Source organism: Coturnix japonica, chromosome 4, assembly GCF_054131305.1.
Source record: "Coturnix japonica strain WE chromosome 4, WE-NBRP24, whole genome shotgun sequence".
Classification (NCBI taxonomy): domain Eukaryota; kingdom Metazoa; phylum Chordata; class Aves; order Galliformes; family Phasianidae; genus Coturnix; species Coturnix japonica.
In genome coordinates, this window is record NC_140666.1 from 66538150 (window position 1) to 66557874 (window position 19725).

Sequence of the window (19725 nt, forward strand, 5' to 3'; positions counted from 1 at the left end):
GAAGTTCTGTTTTGGCATTTGATGAAGAACCTGTTGATTATAATGAGCAAATCTTTATGAGGTATTTTCTTTGTGCTGATTCCATACAAGCAGCATAGTGTGATTAATGTATCTCAAATGTTGTTACACAGAAGGCCTAATAACAACCACCAGTGAAATAAACCTGTATGGATACGTAGGGGGTGACAGTGGGATGAGGCAGATCCTGGCAATTCAGATGACACATGCAGTTATTGCTGACAAATTACCCTTCTGGAGAGCCCTAAGCAAAGGCTTTGTCCCTTTCTTATGTTACTATATTTCAAATATATTCACCAAAGTCTTGGGGTGTGGTTTTTTGTTGTTGTTTGTTTGTTTACTTTGGGGGTTCAAGTTTTATGATGTTTTTTTTTGTAAGAAATACACCAAAAACTTAATTTTTTTATTACTGTATTTTTTTATACTACACAACAACTGATTCTCCCTGCATTTTCATACGATGTTTGTAATTGTAACTAGCCTCAGTGAGAAGAAATTAATCACAGAAAATAAGAGCCACTGAATGGCAAAAAGTCTAGATCAAATCTACTTGTAAGAGAAATGGTCTATAACTTTGGCAAGATTCAGAATAAACCTCAAGTTCTGCTTTACTTCTTTGAGAAACTGTCTAAGTGTTCTGCTCAGGGGAATCTCTGGGTGAAGAAGAAATACAAAATAACTGTGTGTGCAAAGAAGTCATAAGACATAATGGAATTTATATCCGTTGAAATAAATATCTTATGACAGACACAGTGAAGAGAGACTCATTGTCAAATTTTGGCTCTTGAGCTACTTGGCTATCCATGTGCTTATTTATAACATTTTTGTTTACGTGATAATGGAGAATAATTAAAAAAAAAACAACTCCTTCTACTGAATTATGAGAACTGTCAAGTTCTGTATGAAAACTATTAAAACTTTAAACAAAACAGTCTTCTGAATTCCTGTTCTTCTGGTCCCACGTCCTTATCTTGCTTTTACACTTTTGTTTAAACTGTTTCTTCTTCTCACTCTCTTCTTTTTAATGTTTGGAGTTGATTCAATAACCCTGTCCTTTTTCAAAAATTTTTTGCAGATGTTAAAATGATGAAGCACTCTCTCCCACTGGAGCAGCACACAGCAGCCATGACACCTCTGCTCCACTGTGGAAGGTATGCTGCAGCCCACTGCTGAACTGTTATGACATGTCTCTAGCAATCAGAAAGAAAAGCTGGGAAGAGCATGTGACCCAGTGGATGGGATTGGCTTTGGAGACTGTGGAGTATAATACAGCATGTTGTCATGGACTCGTAGCTGATAACTTGCAGATAAGTATGGAAAAAGATGAAATTTTGAGTGCGGATCGGAAAGAAAAATGTGCTTCATTTCCAGAGTGTTGTCATGGCGGAGAGCCAACTGGCTTCCCTGCAAAGCAGCTTGGAAATGTGTCAAAGGAATTGGATGAAAATGAAAACCACGAAGAAGAGCATTTTCTGGAGGCCAGCACAGAAACTCTAGTCCATGTGTCTGATGATGATGATGATGACTATCCTGCACTTAACCTGAACGGTGTTAATCACCACATCACTGCTGTCGGAAGGGAACTAACAGATGAAGAAGTGAGTTTAAATGGAGCAGGCTCCTTAAGACAGGCTGTAGAAAAAATGGAGTGTAATGAGGAAGCCGAAACATCTGGCATAATTGGAGATGGTGACACAGTTCCTAAAGAGAAGATGGAAGGAGATATTTGTGGCAGTATTGGCCAAAGCCTGGAGCTTTGTAGTTATGAAGCCTTAAATGAGGTAGTAGAAGTAGAGAAAGAAAATCTTTTTAATTCTCCAAATGTGAAAGAAATTATTATGCCTGGGAAACAGCTGCTTCATACTGCTGTAATTGCACAACAGCGCAGGAAATCTGATGCTTTTAAAGACAGCCTTGGAAAGTCTGAATGTAATGTGGTACAGAGTGGGATTTCTTCTGATTCATGCCCCAGCAGTGATAGTCAGCCATGCTCAGCAGTGGAATCCAGCGAGTGCCTTATGCAATCTTCTCATTGCTCTCATGTTCTGGCAGTGGAAAATGGTCTGGATGAAAGTGGTTTCACTGAACCTCAAGTGGCCCCTGAAAACAAATGCCTTTCAAATGTCAGTTCAGCAGAAGACACTCATTGTTTACATTTAAGGATTGATTTGACCACACAAGAATATTCAGACAGTCAAGTGAAACTGCGCAAAAAAAAGGTAGGATGTTCATGAAGTACAGAGGTTGTTTCTAATGTTTCCTCTCAATTTCTTACAAGGCTGTTTTTTTTTTCTGCTACTATCAGGTGTCATTAGTCATCTTACAAAAGAAATTGCATCCAGTGGCATGGAAGCCTTGTTTTAATAAAGGAGGAGGAGGGACAGTAAAAAAAAGTGGAACTAAACTTTAAAAGGAAAAAAAGAAATGGGGTGGGTGGGGGAAGAAAAAAAATTGAAATTTTTTGGTTTTCAGCTCAGCCCTGAGAGAAAATATTCTTACAAAAAGAAGTACAAAACAATGTTTTGTAATTTTAAAGCAGACAGAGAGTTTCCTTTTCCACACAAAGTAAAAAGGAACATCATTCCAAAACTTTTAATGGACAGATTCTCCAGTAATAAAACTTCCACTGGATTTTGGGGAAGTTTTGCTGGCTGTGGCATTACAGGATTCATCCTGAAGTATAACTTTTCCAGTTATGCTGCTAATTCTTGCTCATAACCAGTGTCTAATTTTTTTATTATTATTATTATTATTATTGTTATTATTATTATTATTATTATTATTATTATTATTATTATTATTATTATTATTATTATTATTGTTGTTGTTGTTTAATTTTACATCATTCAGCCTTTTTTGACTTTTTCTTTTTTTTTTTTTTTTTGTAGTTCTTGTTTCTATTAATTCTGTTTGGTTTTTTTTTCCCATCAGCTGTAGCACCTCAGTATAACTGTAACTTTTAGAGCACAAACTCATATTTAAAGCACTGTATGCCAACACAGTATCATAAGTTGCTGGCTTCTGCTCCCCTGTGGTAAAACTAACACTCAAGTTACACGACTGAAAGCTGTAGCATTTGCAAAAAAAAAAACAACTTCAGAAGCTCAGAATGCCAGTTTTCCTTTAGTAGTTCATGCAATCTATTAATGCAGTAGTTCTTCAACTGACTCTGAAGCAGCTATGACTGAGTTACAATTATAAAACAGGATGATCCACCTAGAAGGAAATGCTGAACTTAACCAATGGGTAGAAAACAATTCCAATTTATACCATATTTGAGAACTAATTAACTATATAACCATATTCTCAACTGGTCCCTCTGCATTTATTTGTCTTTTTCACTGGGTGTATTTGTTCACATTCAGGCATACTTCTCCTATTGTTAGCAGGTTTCATTTTTATAATGTAGTTTCAAACTCCTATTATATGAAAATATGGGTTTAACTTCTTTTTATTATGCGCAGTTACATCATTACTTTGTCCACAATAACTTCCATTGTAATGTATTTTTCATTATCTTTGAAAATGGTACTTACTCTGTTCTTTAAAATTGAGAATATATTTGCTATTTGTATTTGTGCCTTTAAGTATTTATATAGAATGTAAAGGTTCCAATGAGAGTAGCTAAGAAAGTAAAGTAACCATAGAAAGATGCAAAATGAGTTGTTTCTTTGGGAAAGAATGAGAGTTGTGTGGCTGCAGTAATTCCAAAGCTGTGCTCACGTTCAAGGGGCACAGAGCCTAGAGATCTGGAGGATTTTTCTTGTAACAATTTGGTTAAAGAACTCTACCAAAAAGAGGAAAGCTGTGGTATGCTGTTGCTTTTGGTGTTATTTATCAGTCTGCAGGACACTTCTGTAAACAATGTTCCTGCTTGTGGGACTTTATCACTTATGTTATAATATGTTATATTACAAAAGGGCCTGTCTGTGCTGGTAATGATCTGTAATGAAAAATGTGCCTATGTTTACAAATGCTCCCTGAAAGCCACTTTTGTAACTTTAACAAGACATTAGAAAAACAACTGACTTTAAACTGAATCCATCCATAAAAGTCAAGTATTTGCTTTGCAGTGACAGGGAGACTTAAGGAACTGGGAATGATATATAAAACCTTTTCTCTCAAGGTCAACAGTTCAAACAGTATGGTCAAGGCCTAAAACGTACCACTGTCTGATTAATGCTCAGCATCAATTATTGTTACACCTAAATACGTATTCATAAAGGTCAGAATAATATAAGAAGGACATGGAGATAAATTGCTGGAGATATTTGGGCACCCACACCTTGAGATGGAGCCCTGCGGGATCACAGAAAAAGTGCTGGCTATCAAGTACCTCAATGACAGCCAAGATCTTAGGACCTCTAAGTAGAGATCATTCGGCTATTCCTGGTACTAAATTCTTCTGAAAACCTGTTCCTCGTTAACATATTTTAAGCCACTTTTAATTGTGGAAACAGAGCATGACCTCTCCTCTTATCTTTAGATCTGCTGCTTTCAGACTAAAGCTGAGGTGAGATAGCTTGGATCTGTGGAGTTTGCTTTGCAGATGAATGTCATTTTGAGTGCTTAAGGTCTTAAAGTTTAGTACCTTTGACCAACGCTGGCTCTGCTGCTGTAGATTGCTTTTGTCTTGATGGATGTACTGACACTGCAGATGCTTTTTGTAAACAGGTCCAGCTGTTACAGCATTCTTTCAAGTTGCCAGCATTCATATGGTTGATGCACAGTACCCTCTTCTTTGCTTTCTGAAGAAAACTTCCTAAGTTTCTAGAGTAGGAAGGGCATAAATTTAATTGTGAGAAATGTCATGGTTTTGTAATTTTGCTATCAGTATTCCACATCATAACATCATGTAAAGCATAGATGATTTTGCTGAATGTGCAGTTCACAGAAGAAGACTACATATCCCAAAGAACATCACGGTCAGGGATAAGTCACAGGAACCATGACAAGAAGAAAATGTTGTTAGGTCTAAATAAAAGATATATCAATAATCAAGCTTTCCACCTTCTGTCTTGGCTGAAAATCAATTCTGTTTATCCACAACATAAAACTAATTGTTATTAATAGCACAGAATAGCAAAAACACAAAGGAATTAGTTAAATGTGGTTACAGCAGTTAGTCTGTAGTGTATGCTGTTCTTGCTTAAACACATTTTAGATTTAGAAAAGTTGTAATTGTAAGTTCTTATTTTATATTATATATAAAATTTATATTATTATAAATAATATAATAATATTATATTATTTATATATATTTATTTATATATTATATAATATATTATATATATATATTTATATAAAATTTATATTATTATAAGACAGGAATCCCAATGGCCAATATAAGACAATGTCAATAAGATGCAAATTAATTTAAGAAAAAGATAAAGAATGGCAATATAGAAAAGCAGTGCCTTTTCCCCATGCTAAAACTGTGAGCTCTGAAGTATGGTTTTGCATTTTCTTAACTGATGCAATATGTTTTGTTCTATTATTTCATCAATTACTGCTATTTGAGAGTAAAGTTTTCTTAATTTAATACAAACCTTTCTGCCCATATTTGCTACTTAAGTTTGTGATGTGTGAAGACAGATTCTCTTCTGTTATAATCTGCAGTAAATTCTGTTTCATAAGACTAATGTGTTGCTTCTTTTGATAAGTTAGAATGCATCCGATTCTTCTTTTAAAAGTAATGTGAACTGGTTGTGAAGAATAACATCCAACATTTTAAATTTGTTTCTTATTTTATTGCTATAAAAAATACCAAAGATGAGGTTTCCAGAATTGTCACAAAGTATCTTTCTAAATTCTTAATCTCCATTTACCACAATACTGTCTTTGTTGAACTGGGATAATTTAATGGTACTTACATTTTCACTTTAGTTTTTAAATTATGACTTAGCATAGCTATTAGAGTGCATTTTTGTATAGAAATTGTTTTATTGATGTTCTAGGTTAAATTATTGCTACATAAGTAATAATGGCTGATGTGGACTTGCTAAGGATGCGAACTAGCTGGAGTTGCATTCTAACAAATCAAGTCTACTTAAGCACTTGTCCTGGCTTGAAAACGTGACAGCACAGAAAACGAAAGTACAAAAATAAATAACAAAAAAATGAAGGAACAATTAAAAATTGGAGTGTGAATCTTGCTATGTTGTGATTTGGCTATAGGAAATTGAATTTACTCTATCCTAAGGTTCAGTTTGCAAATGCAGTTTAGATAGAGCACTATAATTTAAAATGGAGCTACAGGAAAGAACAGGACAGATTCTTTAGCGGAGTCTGAGGTAATAGAAAAAAAGGGAAATGCTTTCAAGCTTGAGGAGAATAGATTTAGGTTGTATATAAGGAAAAAATCTTTTACAGTGAGGTTGGTGAGGCACTGAAACAGGTTGCCTAGGGATGTGGTTGGTGCCCCATCTGTGGAGACTTTCAAGGTGATAAAGCCCTGGGCAACTTGATCAAGCTGTGCTGTTCCTATTCATTGCAGGGGAGTTGGACTAGGTGGTCTTCAGAGACCCTTCCAACTCTAAGGATTCTATGATTCTATACTTGTAAAAGTTAGTGATTTTCTTTAATTGTATCTTTGTTTCCATCCCCTACAATAAGAAGAAGAAGAAGGTGTGCATTTTGTAATTTGATTTTCTATTGTGTATCTTCAAAAAAATAATTATCTTAAAATATTCTAATGCATCAATTCAACAAGCAGAATGGGATTTCCTATGTTAAGATTATGAGGGCTATCAGAAATTCCAAAAATATTAACAACAGTGGTCATAGGAGACCAAGGCTTCACTGCTTAAATACAGACATTAGAAAGGAATTAATGCAGTCAGTGGAATGGCTGTGGTTTTTTTCAAGTATGAGTAAGTGCCTTGCTGAACTTGGGTGTTATAACCTTGGAACAGAAGCTAGTAACTGTAGAAGCACACATCACAGCAAAATTGCATTCGAATCATATGGTTCTTGTACTCTATTTCCTGCATAATTCAGGCCAGCTCTTATGCCAGAATTGCTTTGTTTTCATACACAAGAATGAATAATATCATCTTGGCATCTAGGGAATGGTTTTGTGAAAGATGACAGCAAACACAAATATTGGAAATCTGATAATCTCTTTTAAAAGATGGCCATTCAAACTAAGTTTGAATGTTTTCTCATGCTTTTGTTCTGCATCTGCATTTCTTTTCATTTTCAGACTCAGTTTCTAAACATTTTAGGAAAGAATATAGATCTGTTTTTCTAAACTCATAACGTTAATATGAACACGATCTAAAACTGATGAGAGATCTGAAGCCACAACAGCTTTAGAAAGATTAGTTGCAACCCATGTCTCAGAGCTAGTCTGTAGTATTAGTACAGTGGGCTACTGAGATCAACAGTTGCTTCACCACAAAGAATTTGCTGCATTTGCACATTGCTACTAAATGGTCATAATTTTAAAGGCACCAGGAGGAATCTGGCAAGAGCTGCAAGTAAAGCAAAATGAGTAGTATGATTTCTTTAATAACATAACCAATCAAACAAAAACAAAAGAAAAACTTAAACCATCTAGGTTTATCATCATATCATCATATATCTCTTCTGCACTAAAAATTTACTTCCTAAATTTACCATTTAATAATGAAGATGTAATACAAAAATATAAATACTCTAAAACTACTGGTTTTATTTTTTTTTAATTGTACATGTTAGCTCTGTTAATGAGTGGAAGTAGTGATCATAAAACATTCCTATTAATGTGATTGGATGACTATGAGTTTTCTCTATCACTCTCACAAAAATAGGTATTATAAATATTGTCTCCATCTGGGAAGCTAAAGAATGCTTTCCCACAGACTTCCTTTGTGTTTGGACTGAAGTATGATGTATTTCAAACAATCTGAAAACTATTTAAAACAAGCTCAGAACAGGATGGGATGATTGCCAGGCCATTACAGTTTAACCTTTATGCAAATTTTACTTTGGCACATTTTTGTGACAGTGCTCAGCAATAAATTTTAGAGACTGCCAGGGTTGTCTAGACTGCAAACTGAGAGACTGTTGCACATCAAGTTGTGCATTAGTTGGATTTCAGCTACCTAAAATGGTCATGAAAGTATTTGTATTTATACATGGTTCATAGTCGCACATGATCATTCCACCAAAGCAAATCAATCCAGATTCACACAGTTAATACTGAGAAAAATCTGATTTTGCCTGAGTTTGAAGTAATAGATAGAAATGAAACTTGTAAAACATTTTTGGCTGCTTTTAAACAAATCTTTAGGAAGTTCTGATTGGTAAAGGATGATTTTTTTTTTGCTGTTTGTAGTCTATAAACTGCTATTTCTAGGTCATGGTAAGTTGACCAATGACTGAATATCTAAAATGGTGTAAGAGTAGTAAATGCACTGTGTTTTTGTGGCTAAGACTTTGCAGTAGTAAAAGCTGTACCACTTCTGTCAAGGAGTGTTTGGCCATAGTAGTACAGTGTTGGGTAAATCCTCAGGTGTCTGACCAATTCCAATAATGAAAAGTATAGAAAATAATGAGCCCCCAAAGAGCTTAACTGCAGCAGGGTGGGAGGAATCTGCAGAATGTTTTTCTCAGCTTTTCTTATGTTTTCTTCCCAACATGGTAGTACTTGCTGAAAGCTGCCTAAAAATTTGTTGCTCATGCTCGTGTCCTTGTGCAGCTTTCTCTCACAGTGGCAATGTAAGAGGTTTGTGGTGACGTGACGGCCTATGTCACAGATAGGGTGTATTGAATATAGCCTTGCAAAATAAAATAATACTGCTTCTGCTGCCAAAAGGCATTCCAAACTCCAGAGGATAAGGCCTAAAATGGTTATGAATTCAAATTTAGAAGGATATTCTTTCCCCAAGGAAAAAAATCTGAGCAACAGTGCAAGTCTCTGTATGTATGCATGTACATGTGCTGGGGTAAATGTATGACAAATGTAAACCAGATCCTTGGTCTCCTTCATAAGTCTCTTATAGCTAATGTCTGGCGCTTCTGCAACAGTAGAATACAAGGAATTTGGCTTATGCATGCTTTGTTAATGAAAAATTGGCTCTCCATAACCTGAGGATGTCCTTTGATAATGTGCCTGATTACAGTAATAACTTTTGTTTCTTAAGTTTCATATTGTTTTTGCAGTCTCAACTTACGTAAGACTTAAAATAGCAAATGCAGTATATAAAACATTTATGTGAAATGTCAACTTGTTTATCCTTTCCTGTGAGATGCCTCCTTCCCAAACATTTTTGCACAAAACAGGTTCAATTAAACAAAGGTTGTTACCACTTGTGAAGCACAAAATTTTTGTTCCAAAATATGTTGCAAGCTGTTATCTTTCACTGTGCTGAAAGAGAAAAAATTTGGGATCACAAACTATGCTACTTTCCCACATCCAGATTTTCTGAAATGCTCTCGTTTATTCACATAAATGCTGAGCTATATTTGTCTTCTGGAAATTCAGTAGTGACAGTATCCCTGCATGACACTTCACTGCATCCACTGAATTTATTCCTGTACCGTAAACTCATCTGTTTACTTTACTATTTGGTAGAAGATAATTTGATGTGGTAGAAGAGCAGTACCCTGTTTAGGCTGTACACTTTATATAGCTGATATAGGAGGTAAAACAGCAAGGAAATAGATAAGAGAATGAAATAGGACAAACAGGACAGAAATCTTGAGAGGCTGTCTTATAGGTAGGAGAAAACTGGAAAATAAATTGGTGAAAATCTGTTTATTTTCCACATAGAGTGATTATTCAACTCTAAATCACACAAAGCTTTCTCAGCTCTCAGAAACAACTCCTAAATGAATTGTTACCAAGCATTCCTCACTACTGAGGGAAAATTCAAGGACAATTTTGGGAGACATTCCTCCATAGCTGTTCCTTGATTAACATTCTTGTGGATGATATTATGCAGGAATTGTTTGGGAAATTCACTAAATTGCATTCTATTAAGCTTTTGGAAAAATTATATTGCATTGCTTACTGCAGGTTCTTTTGCAGTTTGTGTTTTACATGAATCAATTGCACATTTGCAGACCAAAGCTTATGAGTAGTTACAACTTGGGTGGGGAAGGAGCTTTAATCCAGTTCTGAAAAAAAGTATATATTCCTGAATTCTGCTCTCCTGGGAACAGAAACCTCAGATTAGGATGTATTTTCTTTTTCTTTTATTTAGTGTCAACCATGCCCTCAGACAAAAAAAAATTCTTCTTCATCCTATATGTGTTCTCTTTGTGAGCTTGTTTGAAAATTACTAGTTCTTCTCCTTCACTCCTAACTTTCCAGAAATTATGTGATAATTTTTTCCTTATTTCATGCATAAAGTTCAGTGTGACAGTATTAAAGTTCTTACACTTATTTATTCTCATGTGTATGTACAGGGAAGATCACTCAGTGATCTAAGAGCGCTGTGAATTTTCCTGCTTGAGTGTCATCATTTCATAGGATTTCAGTTCAGCCTTAATGCAGCAGCCACACAGAGCCATACACTCAATGAACAGGTTAAGAAGGAAATATGAAGTTGTTGGAGAAAGGGTGAGAGGTTTCAATGATTTGTACTAAACCTTGTTGTGACAAGAGAGATCTTTTTTAAACACCAAGAGTAAGATTCATAGTCCCGCTACCCAACCTTCATTTCTGCAGTTGGGTAAAACCTCTGCTCAAATCCTTTTAAAAGACTATCTGGCAAAATACGCGTGTGTATGTGTGTATATAAAATGAAATAACTGGTGGCTTGGTCCCTCATTCTGAACTTCCTCTGTTAGTCCCTTTCATTTCACTTTCTAAGTTTGAACCCTGAGAAAACAACAAAGAAAGTCTATGCTCTGTGAAGCAACAGCACTGCCTCATGGAGCATAATAATGACAGCTTAAATGTCAGCAGAGTTAGTCATTGATGATTGTCCCAGTATTTAAAAAGATGTTTTTTAATTTCTAACTGTGACATTCAGTAGGAATGCTTACCAGCAGCAAAGTGTAATTGTGGAGCTTTGATCTTTGCTTTGAATCATCTTTTAAAGTGTAAAGAAAACTCAGCTATGCTGTGAGCAGCGTTAGAGGCTATTTCTGGATTTAGACCAGAATTCTGAAGGTGAAAGGACACTTCTGCAGTTCTCTCAACATGTCCCTGGGAAAGTTAAAAATAAGCCTTAACTTTTAAATAAATAAATAAATAAATAAATAAATTGGCACTTATTATTTGAGAAAATTTCTTTATTCCAGGAACTGCCTCATGTAGTAGAAATGTATTTACCATCTGTGTAGACTTGAAAAATTTTCCATCTTACCAGATACACAACTGAAATAGAAACAGATTTTCCACCCCTATGCTTTCCACAAACCTCTGCTTTAAGAGTGCTGCCTTAAAAACTTATGAAAATTTTGTTTTGACCAAAATGGGATAACACAATTATAACCAATCTGTCAAATTCTGAGCTTCTACTTGTGACCTCTATTGATGTCACCTCACTGTTTCTGAAGCATGGCACCTGGAGGTGGGAAAGGAGGATTTCACAGAGCCAGTAGCTGAAAGTATGTTCTTGTTTTAATTACTGTTGCTGCTACTTTAATTAGTTACAATACTGACTCCTAATAATAATAAAAAAGTCATTTGTGAAATGAATTGTTTTCACTTGAGTACATATACACTTCCTTAATTTCATAGCTCTGCAACTACAGAAGGAGAAAGAAAAGATAAAAACAAATAATGAACCCAGAAGTTACCCATCCTTTAAAATGGGGAGAAGCCAGTCTGTTTTGGACTCAGCATATTACTTCTAAGTAATCACATTAATACACAAGCCAGAAAACAACACAAGCAATTTCTATGAGAGAAAAATATAGGAGAGTAAGAGTAGGTAAGTGCTGCTTTTGTTTGCAGTTTGGGAGTTTTTATTTTGATGAGGTTTGGTTTTTTTGTTTGTGTGTTGGTTTGTTTTCCCCCTTCATGTATTCTTGTGGATATACTTTTTCTTTCATGCACACAGAGGATCGACAAGAACCACAGTGACTGATTCTTATTTATGGCTCAGATGCCTTTTTTGATCCCATCTGCTGAAATAATGTGTGAAGAGCAAGTGTGGTGTGAAAGGCAGGTGTCAAACCTTCGTCTTTGAAGTCCGGCATGCTGATTTGCTAAAGAATAAACTATCTGCCATTCTTATTATTAGCACGCTTTTTTTCTCCCTTATCTATTTTTACCTTCCCCAGTGCTCATTATGTCTGGCTGAAGGGGCTTATCCTGTACTGGTCCATGACAGATGCTTTTGGTCTCGTTATTCTGAGTCTTTGAACTAGTAAAAGTGTATGAGATGTGACATTGCTTTCATGATACGTGTTGTAGAACCCTATAATCTGACAGTTTTTATCTGTATTTTAAACTGCATTCTATTTTTGGATGTTTGAATAACATTTCTATTTGTCTGCACATAGTAAGGTATGTTATATATGGGAAAATTCATCATACAATTGTGAAAATGTACATGGGTGAATTGTAAGCCATTCTGTGTTCTTTCTTCTTGCTGATAAGTAATCTACCATACCAAAATGAGGAAATGAAAATCTATATTCTCATCATGCAACAGCGCGTACTATTCAGCAACTACAATCTTGAAGCGTGATTTGCAGTTCCCAGAGAATCAGCATTTTTTTCCATTGTTTTCTGCAATGTTTATGCTGGTGGATTAAGACTTATCTATCGTTGTATTTTACATTAGGCAAGGAGTGTGGGGTTGTTTGTTAGTTTGTTTGTTTGTTTGAAGTGAGTTTCTGATTAATTTAATATAAAGGGTGAAAATTGATATTGTGGAACAGAGACCAAGTGTGCAGACTGGATTCTTTTTGGTTGTCTGCATTTTCCTTTAACTTCATGGCTGGTAGATTGTAATGAAGAGCTTCAGAAAGAAGCGGATTAATCTCTGCTCACTTCAGGAGGTGTGGCTTGAAAGAAGGAAATCTGAAAGCTCTGCTCCATTCTCATCAGAGGTCATAGCATTGCACAACTCAATCATTTGCAATGTGAGGACGCAGAAAGGCTTTCCAAACTGTCTTCTAACCCTGACAAAACTGACTGCAAGACATGTACATATTATGACTGAACAAAAATAACTACCAACAAACCTTCTCAAGACAGATTTTAAAAGTCACGATGCTGGAGTTTCCTGTTAGGTGTATTTGAGAAATCTTCCCTGATAGGAAAATATGGGTTCCTGTCTTAAGATCAAAATTTAGCTCCTGAGCAAACTTGACAGTCTCTTGAAATTTTTAGACTGTTTTGTTGTTGTTGTTTGTTTGTTTCAGCTGCCTGAGATACATCAGACTGTTTGTACATCAAAATATAAAACCAGAGAACATTTTCCTCCCATACTAGTGCTTTCTAGTTTTCTCACTAATTCCCAATAGTTTTGTGGTAATTTGTTCATTCTGTTGGCCAGCTGTTCAGCTCTTCATGAATGCATCCTTCTGATGCATGTTTCCCAGAGCATTACAAGACAGTGTCCTATTCCACTTCAACTTGAAATTTTTTTGAAAACTAAGCCATATATGGTGGAGATCTAGACAGGAGACATAATGCAAGCATAATCAAACTTCAGTCTGTAAAAGTGATGAGAGAAGTAACAAATATTACATAGTGTAAAGACTACTATTCTTAATGTGTGTCTGAAATGAAAATAAAGTGAGGTTATATCTTTTATACTAGGAATTATTTTTTTTCCTCTCTGACATAATTAGCTTTCTTTTACTTTCTTAATTACTGCATCTAGCAGAAGGAAACTATTTGATTGTCTATTACTATTCTGTTGGCCTTAAGAAGTAGGACCCTGTAGTAAAGTAGTTAACACCCCCCACTGTAGCCATTAACACTAGCTCCAATCGTTGGTAAGGAAAGAATTCTTTGCTACAAAGGTGAGGCTTGGTTGTACAAGGGAAATAAAAGTTGTTGAATTGTTCCCTGATGTTCTTGGAACACACTTAAAAATAAATAAATAAAAGCTTATGAATTATTAATCACATATATAAACAAGTATTAAGGGAGCTGAAATTAAGGATGGCTTTTCCTCTGGTATTATCTCAGGATTTTCAAGACAAATGAGAAATTCAGTAGGTAGAGATTATTACTCTCTCATGGCCATCCCTTGGCTTTCTTTACAGTTAGTATAAATAATGCAAATATATATATATATATGTATATAAAAAAAATATATAAAAAAATAAAAAGCATTTGTCTATAATTTACTTTAAAACACTTCTGTTTGTTGTGAATTCTGACATTTGATGCAGTGATATACAGTGGTTGGGTACAGTTTGAAATATAATTTTATACAGGTAGGGGGGAAATAGAATTCTTTGCATAGAATTGTGTAACAACAAGTACAACTTATATTGAATATTTTGGATTTGAGCTTTATTTAACACTGCAGTTGATTTACACCCAGATCATTATACCAGCAAGCACAGAAAAGGTTGACTGTAACACACAAGGAAGCTCAATGTAGGGAGGAATGTGTGGCATCTACTTCATTACATTGTTGGTCATTGTGTGTGTGAATGGTTTCCATTACTCCATGAGAAATAGTGAGACTTTTTTCTTCTCCACCATGACCATAAATTTTTCTACCTTTCTCTGGGAGGCTTCATGTTGCATGCAGATGTATTACATGGCAGTAGTTTTGATAATTTTTGGTAGAGTGTAGAACAGTTGCTTTGTGATTATATCACTTTGCATGCTCTTTAGGGAAATAAGATAAGCATTCATTTGTTCTAGTTCATTTTGTTCTCTAGAAATGATCTCCATCTGTGTACTTCTTGTGCTTCAAAAGGGAGTATGAGAATTTCTAGAAATATTCATTATTCAAGCTTTCTGTTTAAAAAAAAAAAAAATATTCATTGCATAATTTACAGTAAAAATCTTGCCTTGTTGAGTTATTGTTTAGAGGTTCTAACTCAAAGTCAGCACAGTGTGGGAAGAGTTAATGATAGTAACACCAGAGCAAGCATGAATAAATCAAAACAGAGAAGTTATTTATTCTGAGTTGAAGGCAGAGCTGGAGAGTTCCTTGAATCCCAATGCATCATTAGACTGTAAGGATATATCATGCAGGTAAAATGAGCAATTCATTAGGCATGTTTTCCATAACTAATAGAATCCTATTAAATAAAAAATCTATGAAAGGAATATCCTAGTTTAATAACATAATGTATTGAATCAAAGAAAAAGAAAGACAGTAGAAAAAGTATCATGCTTCAGCCTATTGACTGACCTCTGGTAGCCAGAAATTCTGAAATGTCAATGAAATCTGTTAAGAAATAACCATTTAATTACATTTAAAAAAAAAAAAAAAGTTTCTTCTGGAATAAAATAGAAGTACTCAGTTCATACTGGGACATACAATCTTTGAAGAATGCTCTGGTTACTTTTACTTCTGTTAATGCTTTAAGGGAATTATCTTGGTAGTCACCAGAGCCACCCACGTTTATTTGATTTCACTGAATGTCAGAAAAGATGCTTTCTTACTAGCAATGAGACATTTTTGCTGAGTTGTATTTACTGTGAAATGAACAGCCTTACCTGGAACAAGATATGGGCAGTCCAATGGGGAGGTAACAGTAGCTAAAAGGTTGGGAATATTGACAGGGCTGATACTGACAGAGAAAATGACAAATCAGGAATGTTGCCCAATTATATGTCACTACTATACCCTCTCTACCCATGCCCACAGCAGTTATACAGTCATGTGCAGGACTGTTTGTGCGTAACAGTTGACCTATCATCCTCTTATAAACAAAGAGTTTAGTGACTAAGAGAAAATATACTGTTAGCAGGAAAGAGAGGATGATAAGCAAGAAACAGGTCTCTGACATTAACTTACATGAACTGCTTTATGTGAGCCAGGGCTCCTACAATTAGACAGTCTTTGCTTAGTTAATGCTGCAGTGGAATTTACTAACCGGAAAGATACTGCTTGTTCCTTGAAAGAAAAATTCAAAAGATTTGATAATTAGCTCTCAGAGGAGTCCATTGGTTGTTTTACAGCTGTGGAAAAAACAGTAGAGACCTTATTAATTGACCTAGCTATCTGATAAATCAGGAAGAGATCAGTGTTGTGGAATCTTTTTGAACAGACCACCTCCTGACGCTGGGAAAGATCCAGATGAGGTCAAAACCCTCAGCTTCCTGTCTCCAAGAGGAAAAGAGTAAGAAATTATGATAAACATAAAGCTACACAGAGCTACTTTGGAAATCTCTGGAGATGAAAGGGGGTGGGGGTGGAACATTTAAAATAAATAAATAAATCCTCTTGTTAAATGCAGCAAGACAGTGTGTGCATTCAACAAATATCACGAACACTCTGATTTACATTTTTTCCAGTTTGATTATGGCTGTCAGAACTCAGCCTGAAACATAAGAACCAGCAATGAAACATACCCCAGCAGACACAATCATAGCAAACATGGTCATTACCACACTAACCAGAGCATTCAATACACTTCCAAATGTTAACACTCCAGGGACGCATCAGAGACGTGGAGTTAAAAACAGAGGGAAGCTTAGTCCAGTTGCTTAGCTTCAAGTCCTGCTTTGGTTTCGAGAGAAACAGCCAGCCTTTCACTATCTGTTTGTTTGTTGTTTTGTTGGGTTTTGTGTTTTGTGTGTGTGTGTGTTGGTTTGGTTTTTTGTTGTTGTTGTTGTGTGGTGTTTTTTTTTTGTTGTTGTTGTTGTTTTTCAGCTGCTGCACATCAGATTGTATTTAGATGAATTTCTGATGCTTGCACAGCCCCACACAAGGCAACATTTAGGTGTGCTTTTGCTCATTACTACGTGCTTCTCAAGGTCTCCAAACAGTAGTTTGAGGAAAATTCATGACACTTTTCCCAATGCCTTTTTCTGTCATTCTTCACCATAAGTCAATGTTACTCTTATCTCTATTAATCTCTTTTCAGGAATTTCCTAAAAGTCCAGCAATTTCTGAGGCTATGTAAGTACCTATATGATGATTGAACAGAACCTCTTATTTAGAGGTGTTTATCTTCCTAGGTATAAACATCTCTAGTGGTAGCAGAGCCAGAAACATTCCTTTCAAATGGGAAAATGAACCCTGGAAAAACAGAAAATCTCAGAATGAAAAAGCCTCTCCTGGGCATGCTTGCCATGTATGATATGCATAGCCGACAGAATCCTGGGGTGGCTAGAAAATTCCCAGCCACTTAAAAAGGCCTCAGATTTCATCTCCAGTCTTCTACTAATCTGGGCCTGATGATAAACTATATTAACTTTTTTTTTTTTTTTTTTTTTTTCAAATGAAGAAGAGCCAAATGGTATTTCACTCTTGGTAATAAACAAACTTAGTGAATCAGACATATTGGTATTTCTGTGTCCCACTGATGAGACAGAAGAAACAGGATTCAAATCAAATAACAATGGGACTAGAATTTATAGATATTTTACAGAAAATTTTTAGAACAGCTATGCATTTCCTTTCACACACAGAGATGTTTTATATCAGTAATGTTCATCTTAACACTAAATTTCAACGCTGTAAGAAAAACTGGGATTCCAAATGTCCTATTCTTGGACATTCTGGACAAACCTAAACCCAGCACTGCTTGCATAGCATACCCAAATGCTCTTCAGTTATGAAGTGTTCTTGGTGCTCTTCTTGCTTGGGGAGGACAGCTGGTGCTGACAATAAATTCACTACAGCTTTCCTTGGCACTGGCTATAGATTGGATCAAGTTCTTTCCCCACATTCTTTGCTTGAGGCTGTAGTTTCATACTTTTGCCCTCACCCATTAAGTAGTAGCTAAAGCTTTCATGTGATGGTACTTTCTTTCCTGATTCCATCATGCAGTGTCTTCTATTGAACCAACAGAAGTTGGCATACACCTCTGATTAAAAATCAAGCCCAACATCCTGATATTAAATACATGTATATAATTGTGTAGGCTTGGTATTTCTTCAGTTCTGTGGGGATAATGCAGTCATATCTCAAGAGATAATGCTTGATTAAATTGAAAAAAAAATAAAATAGTGGAGTACTCTAAACTCTTAAATGTTCTCAAGCTAGCTATCTCAAGTTCTCTAATAGAAACATTTTGATTGTATGAGGACATAGGCTAATCTGTGCCAGCTGCTCTGTAGTTAACTCTTCCAAAAGTCTCATTCTCCCTCCTCAAGCATTTTTTTTTTTCCTCTGCAGACATATTTCATGCAAAAGCTATGCTGACCTTTAAGGATGGTTTAGGCTTTTGTCACAAGATGTAGTGACAGTGTTTATTTATTTTGATATTAGGAAAACCAACATTTAAAAGTTTTTTAAAAGTGTAGCAAAACATCTTATTCCCTTCCTTATGTATTTAAATAATTGTGTAGTTCTATGGTTATTCTAAGACATAGAGAGGAAGGTCTATTGTTATTACTGTTTCACCATAGAGATCAGCTATTGAAGATCATAGTAAAACTTCAATCAGTAATGTCTTCATTCATTTAACTCCTTGCCATCTTTGCCTGCTAACTGGAGAGGATGTTTATTGTTTTTCTTAGAAAGTGCATAGATATAACAAGCATGGAAGTATGTTGCCCTATTGCCTTACACAACTGTTGATAAATTCAACAGACATTATTTTCCCAAAGATTGTATTCTCATAAATGTACTGTGTTTACTGTACCATTTTTGTTTTTTTAATGTGCTTTTGCACAAGTAAATATCCTGAGTTTTAGAAACTTTGTGGTTGGATTTCCAGCTAATAATTCATACTGCGTACACTGCTGTGTGAGAGCAAGGCAGTGTTTTTAAGAATGGGGTGTATGTATACATTCAGTCATACACACATACAGGGGAAAAAGATTTTTTCAAGAAATATCCCATTACCAAAAGTCACTATGTTGCATCTTCCAGGATGAATAATTTCTGAAGTGTGAATCATAGTAAAAGTAGTCAGATTTTAAACCTGAAAAGCAAAGGATTGAGGATTTGCATTTCATTTTGTTGCTAGCAAAAATAAAAACAAACAAACAAAAAAAACCAACAAAAAACAAAAAGCCCACCACCTTAATTTATGAAAGAGAAATTTAAGAGTAAAAAATATACTAATGCTTTCATTTAGGGCAGGTTTTGAAAGAAACATGTTTACTCAATTCTTTGGTGGTTTTATACCTTTTGCTTGAGGACATGCTATTGTTACTACATCATTGTTTCATGATTAATTAAGCTTCTTTTCTGTATATGTAAGCAAATGATTCTTAGTAACATACCATAGGATATGTATTGCATAGTCGCAAAGGGGAATGAGTCACCTGGAATACAAGCCTGCCCAGCTGGAAACTGTGGAGGCAGTCCAGATGAAATAAGAGTGTGCAAACATTATTATTATTATTGTAAGAGGAAAAAAAGAAATAGGGAAAAAAAAAAAAAAAAAAAAAAAAAAGGCTGATAATTATAACAGCATGGACTGAAAAACCTAGGCTAATTAGATATTTCCATACAAAAAAGTAACTATAATTTGGGATTTATTTATTTATGTGAATAACATTTTGCTTTAAAGATTTAGCATTTAAATTGTGCTTTACTGGAATCCAGATAAACTGAAATATGCAGACGTCTGCACGGGAAACATTGATGCAAAGTCTGTTTTCTATCACTTTCTAATTCTTAATTATTCATTGGTTATCCAGTTCATCAGCACTCATTGAAACTT

At 35.1% G+C, this 19725-nt stretch overlaps 1 protein-coding gene across 8 annotated transcripts in view; it reads left to right on the forward strand.

Annotated features, from left to right (window-relative positions):
- DLC1 (DLC1 Rho GTPase activating protein) overlaps positions 1-19725 on the forward strand; it is a 223602-nt gene that overhangs the window by 39796 nt on the left and 164081 nt on the right. For all 8 annotated transcript variants that reach the window (XM_085545381.1, XM_085545385.1, XM_015862301.3 and 5 more), the window contains one exon: positions 1094-2237. In XM_085545381.1, coding sequence (XP_085401507.1) covers positions 1203-2237 — 1035 coding nt within the window. In that variant the 5' untranslated portion in view covers positions 1094-1202. The remainder of the gene's footprint in view (positions 1-1093; positions 2238-19725) is intronic.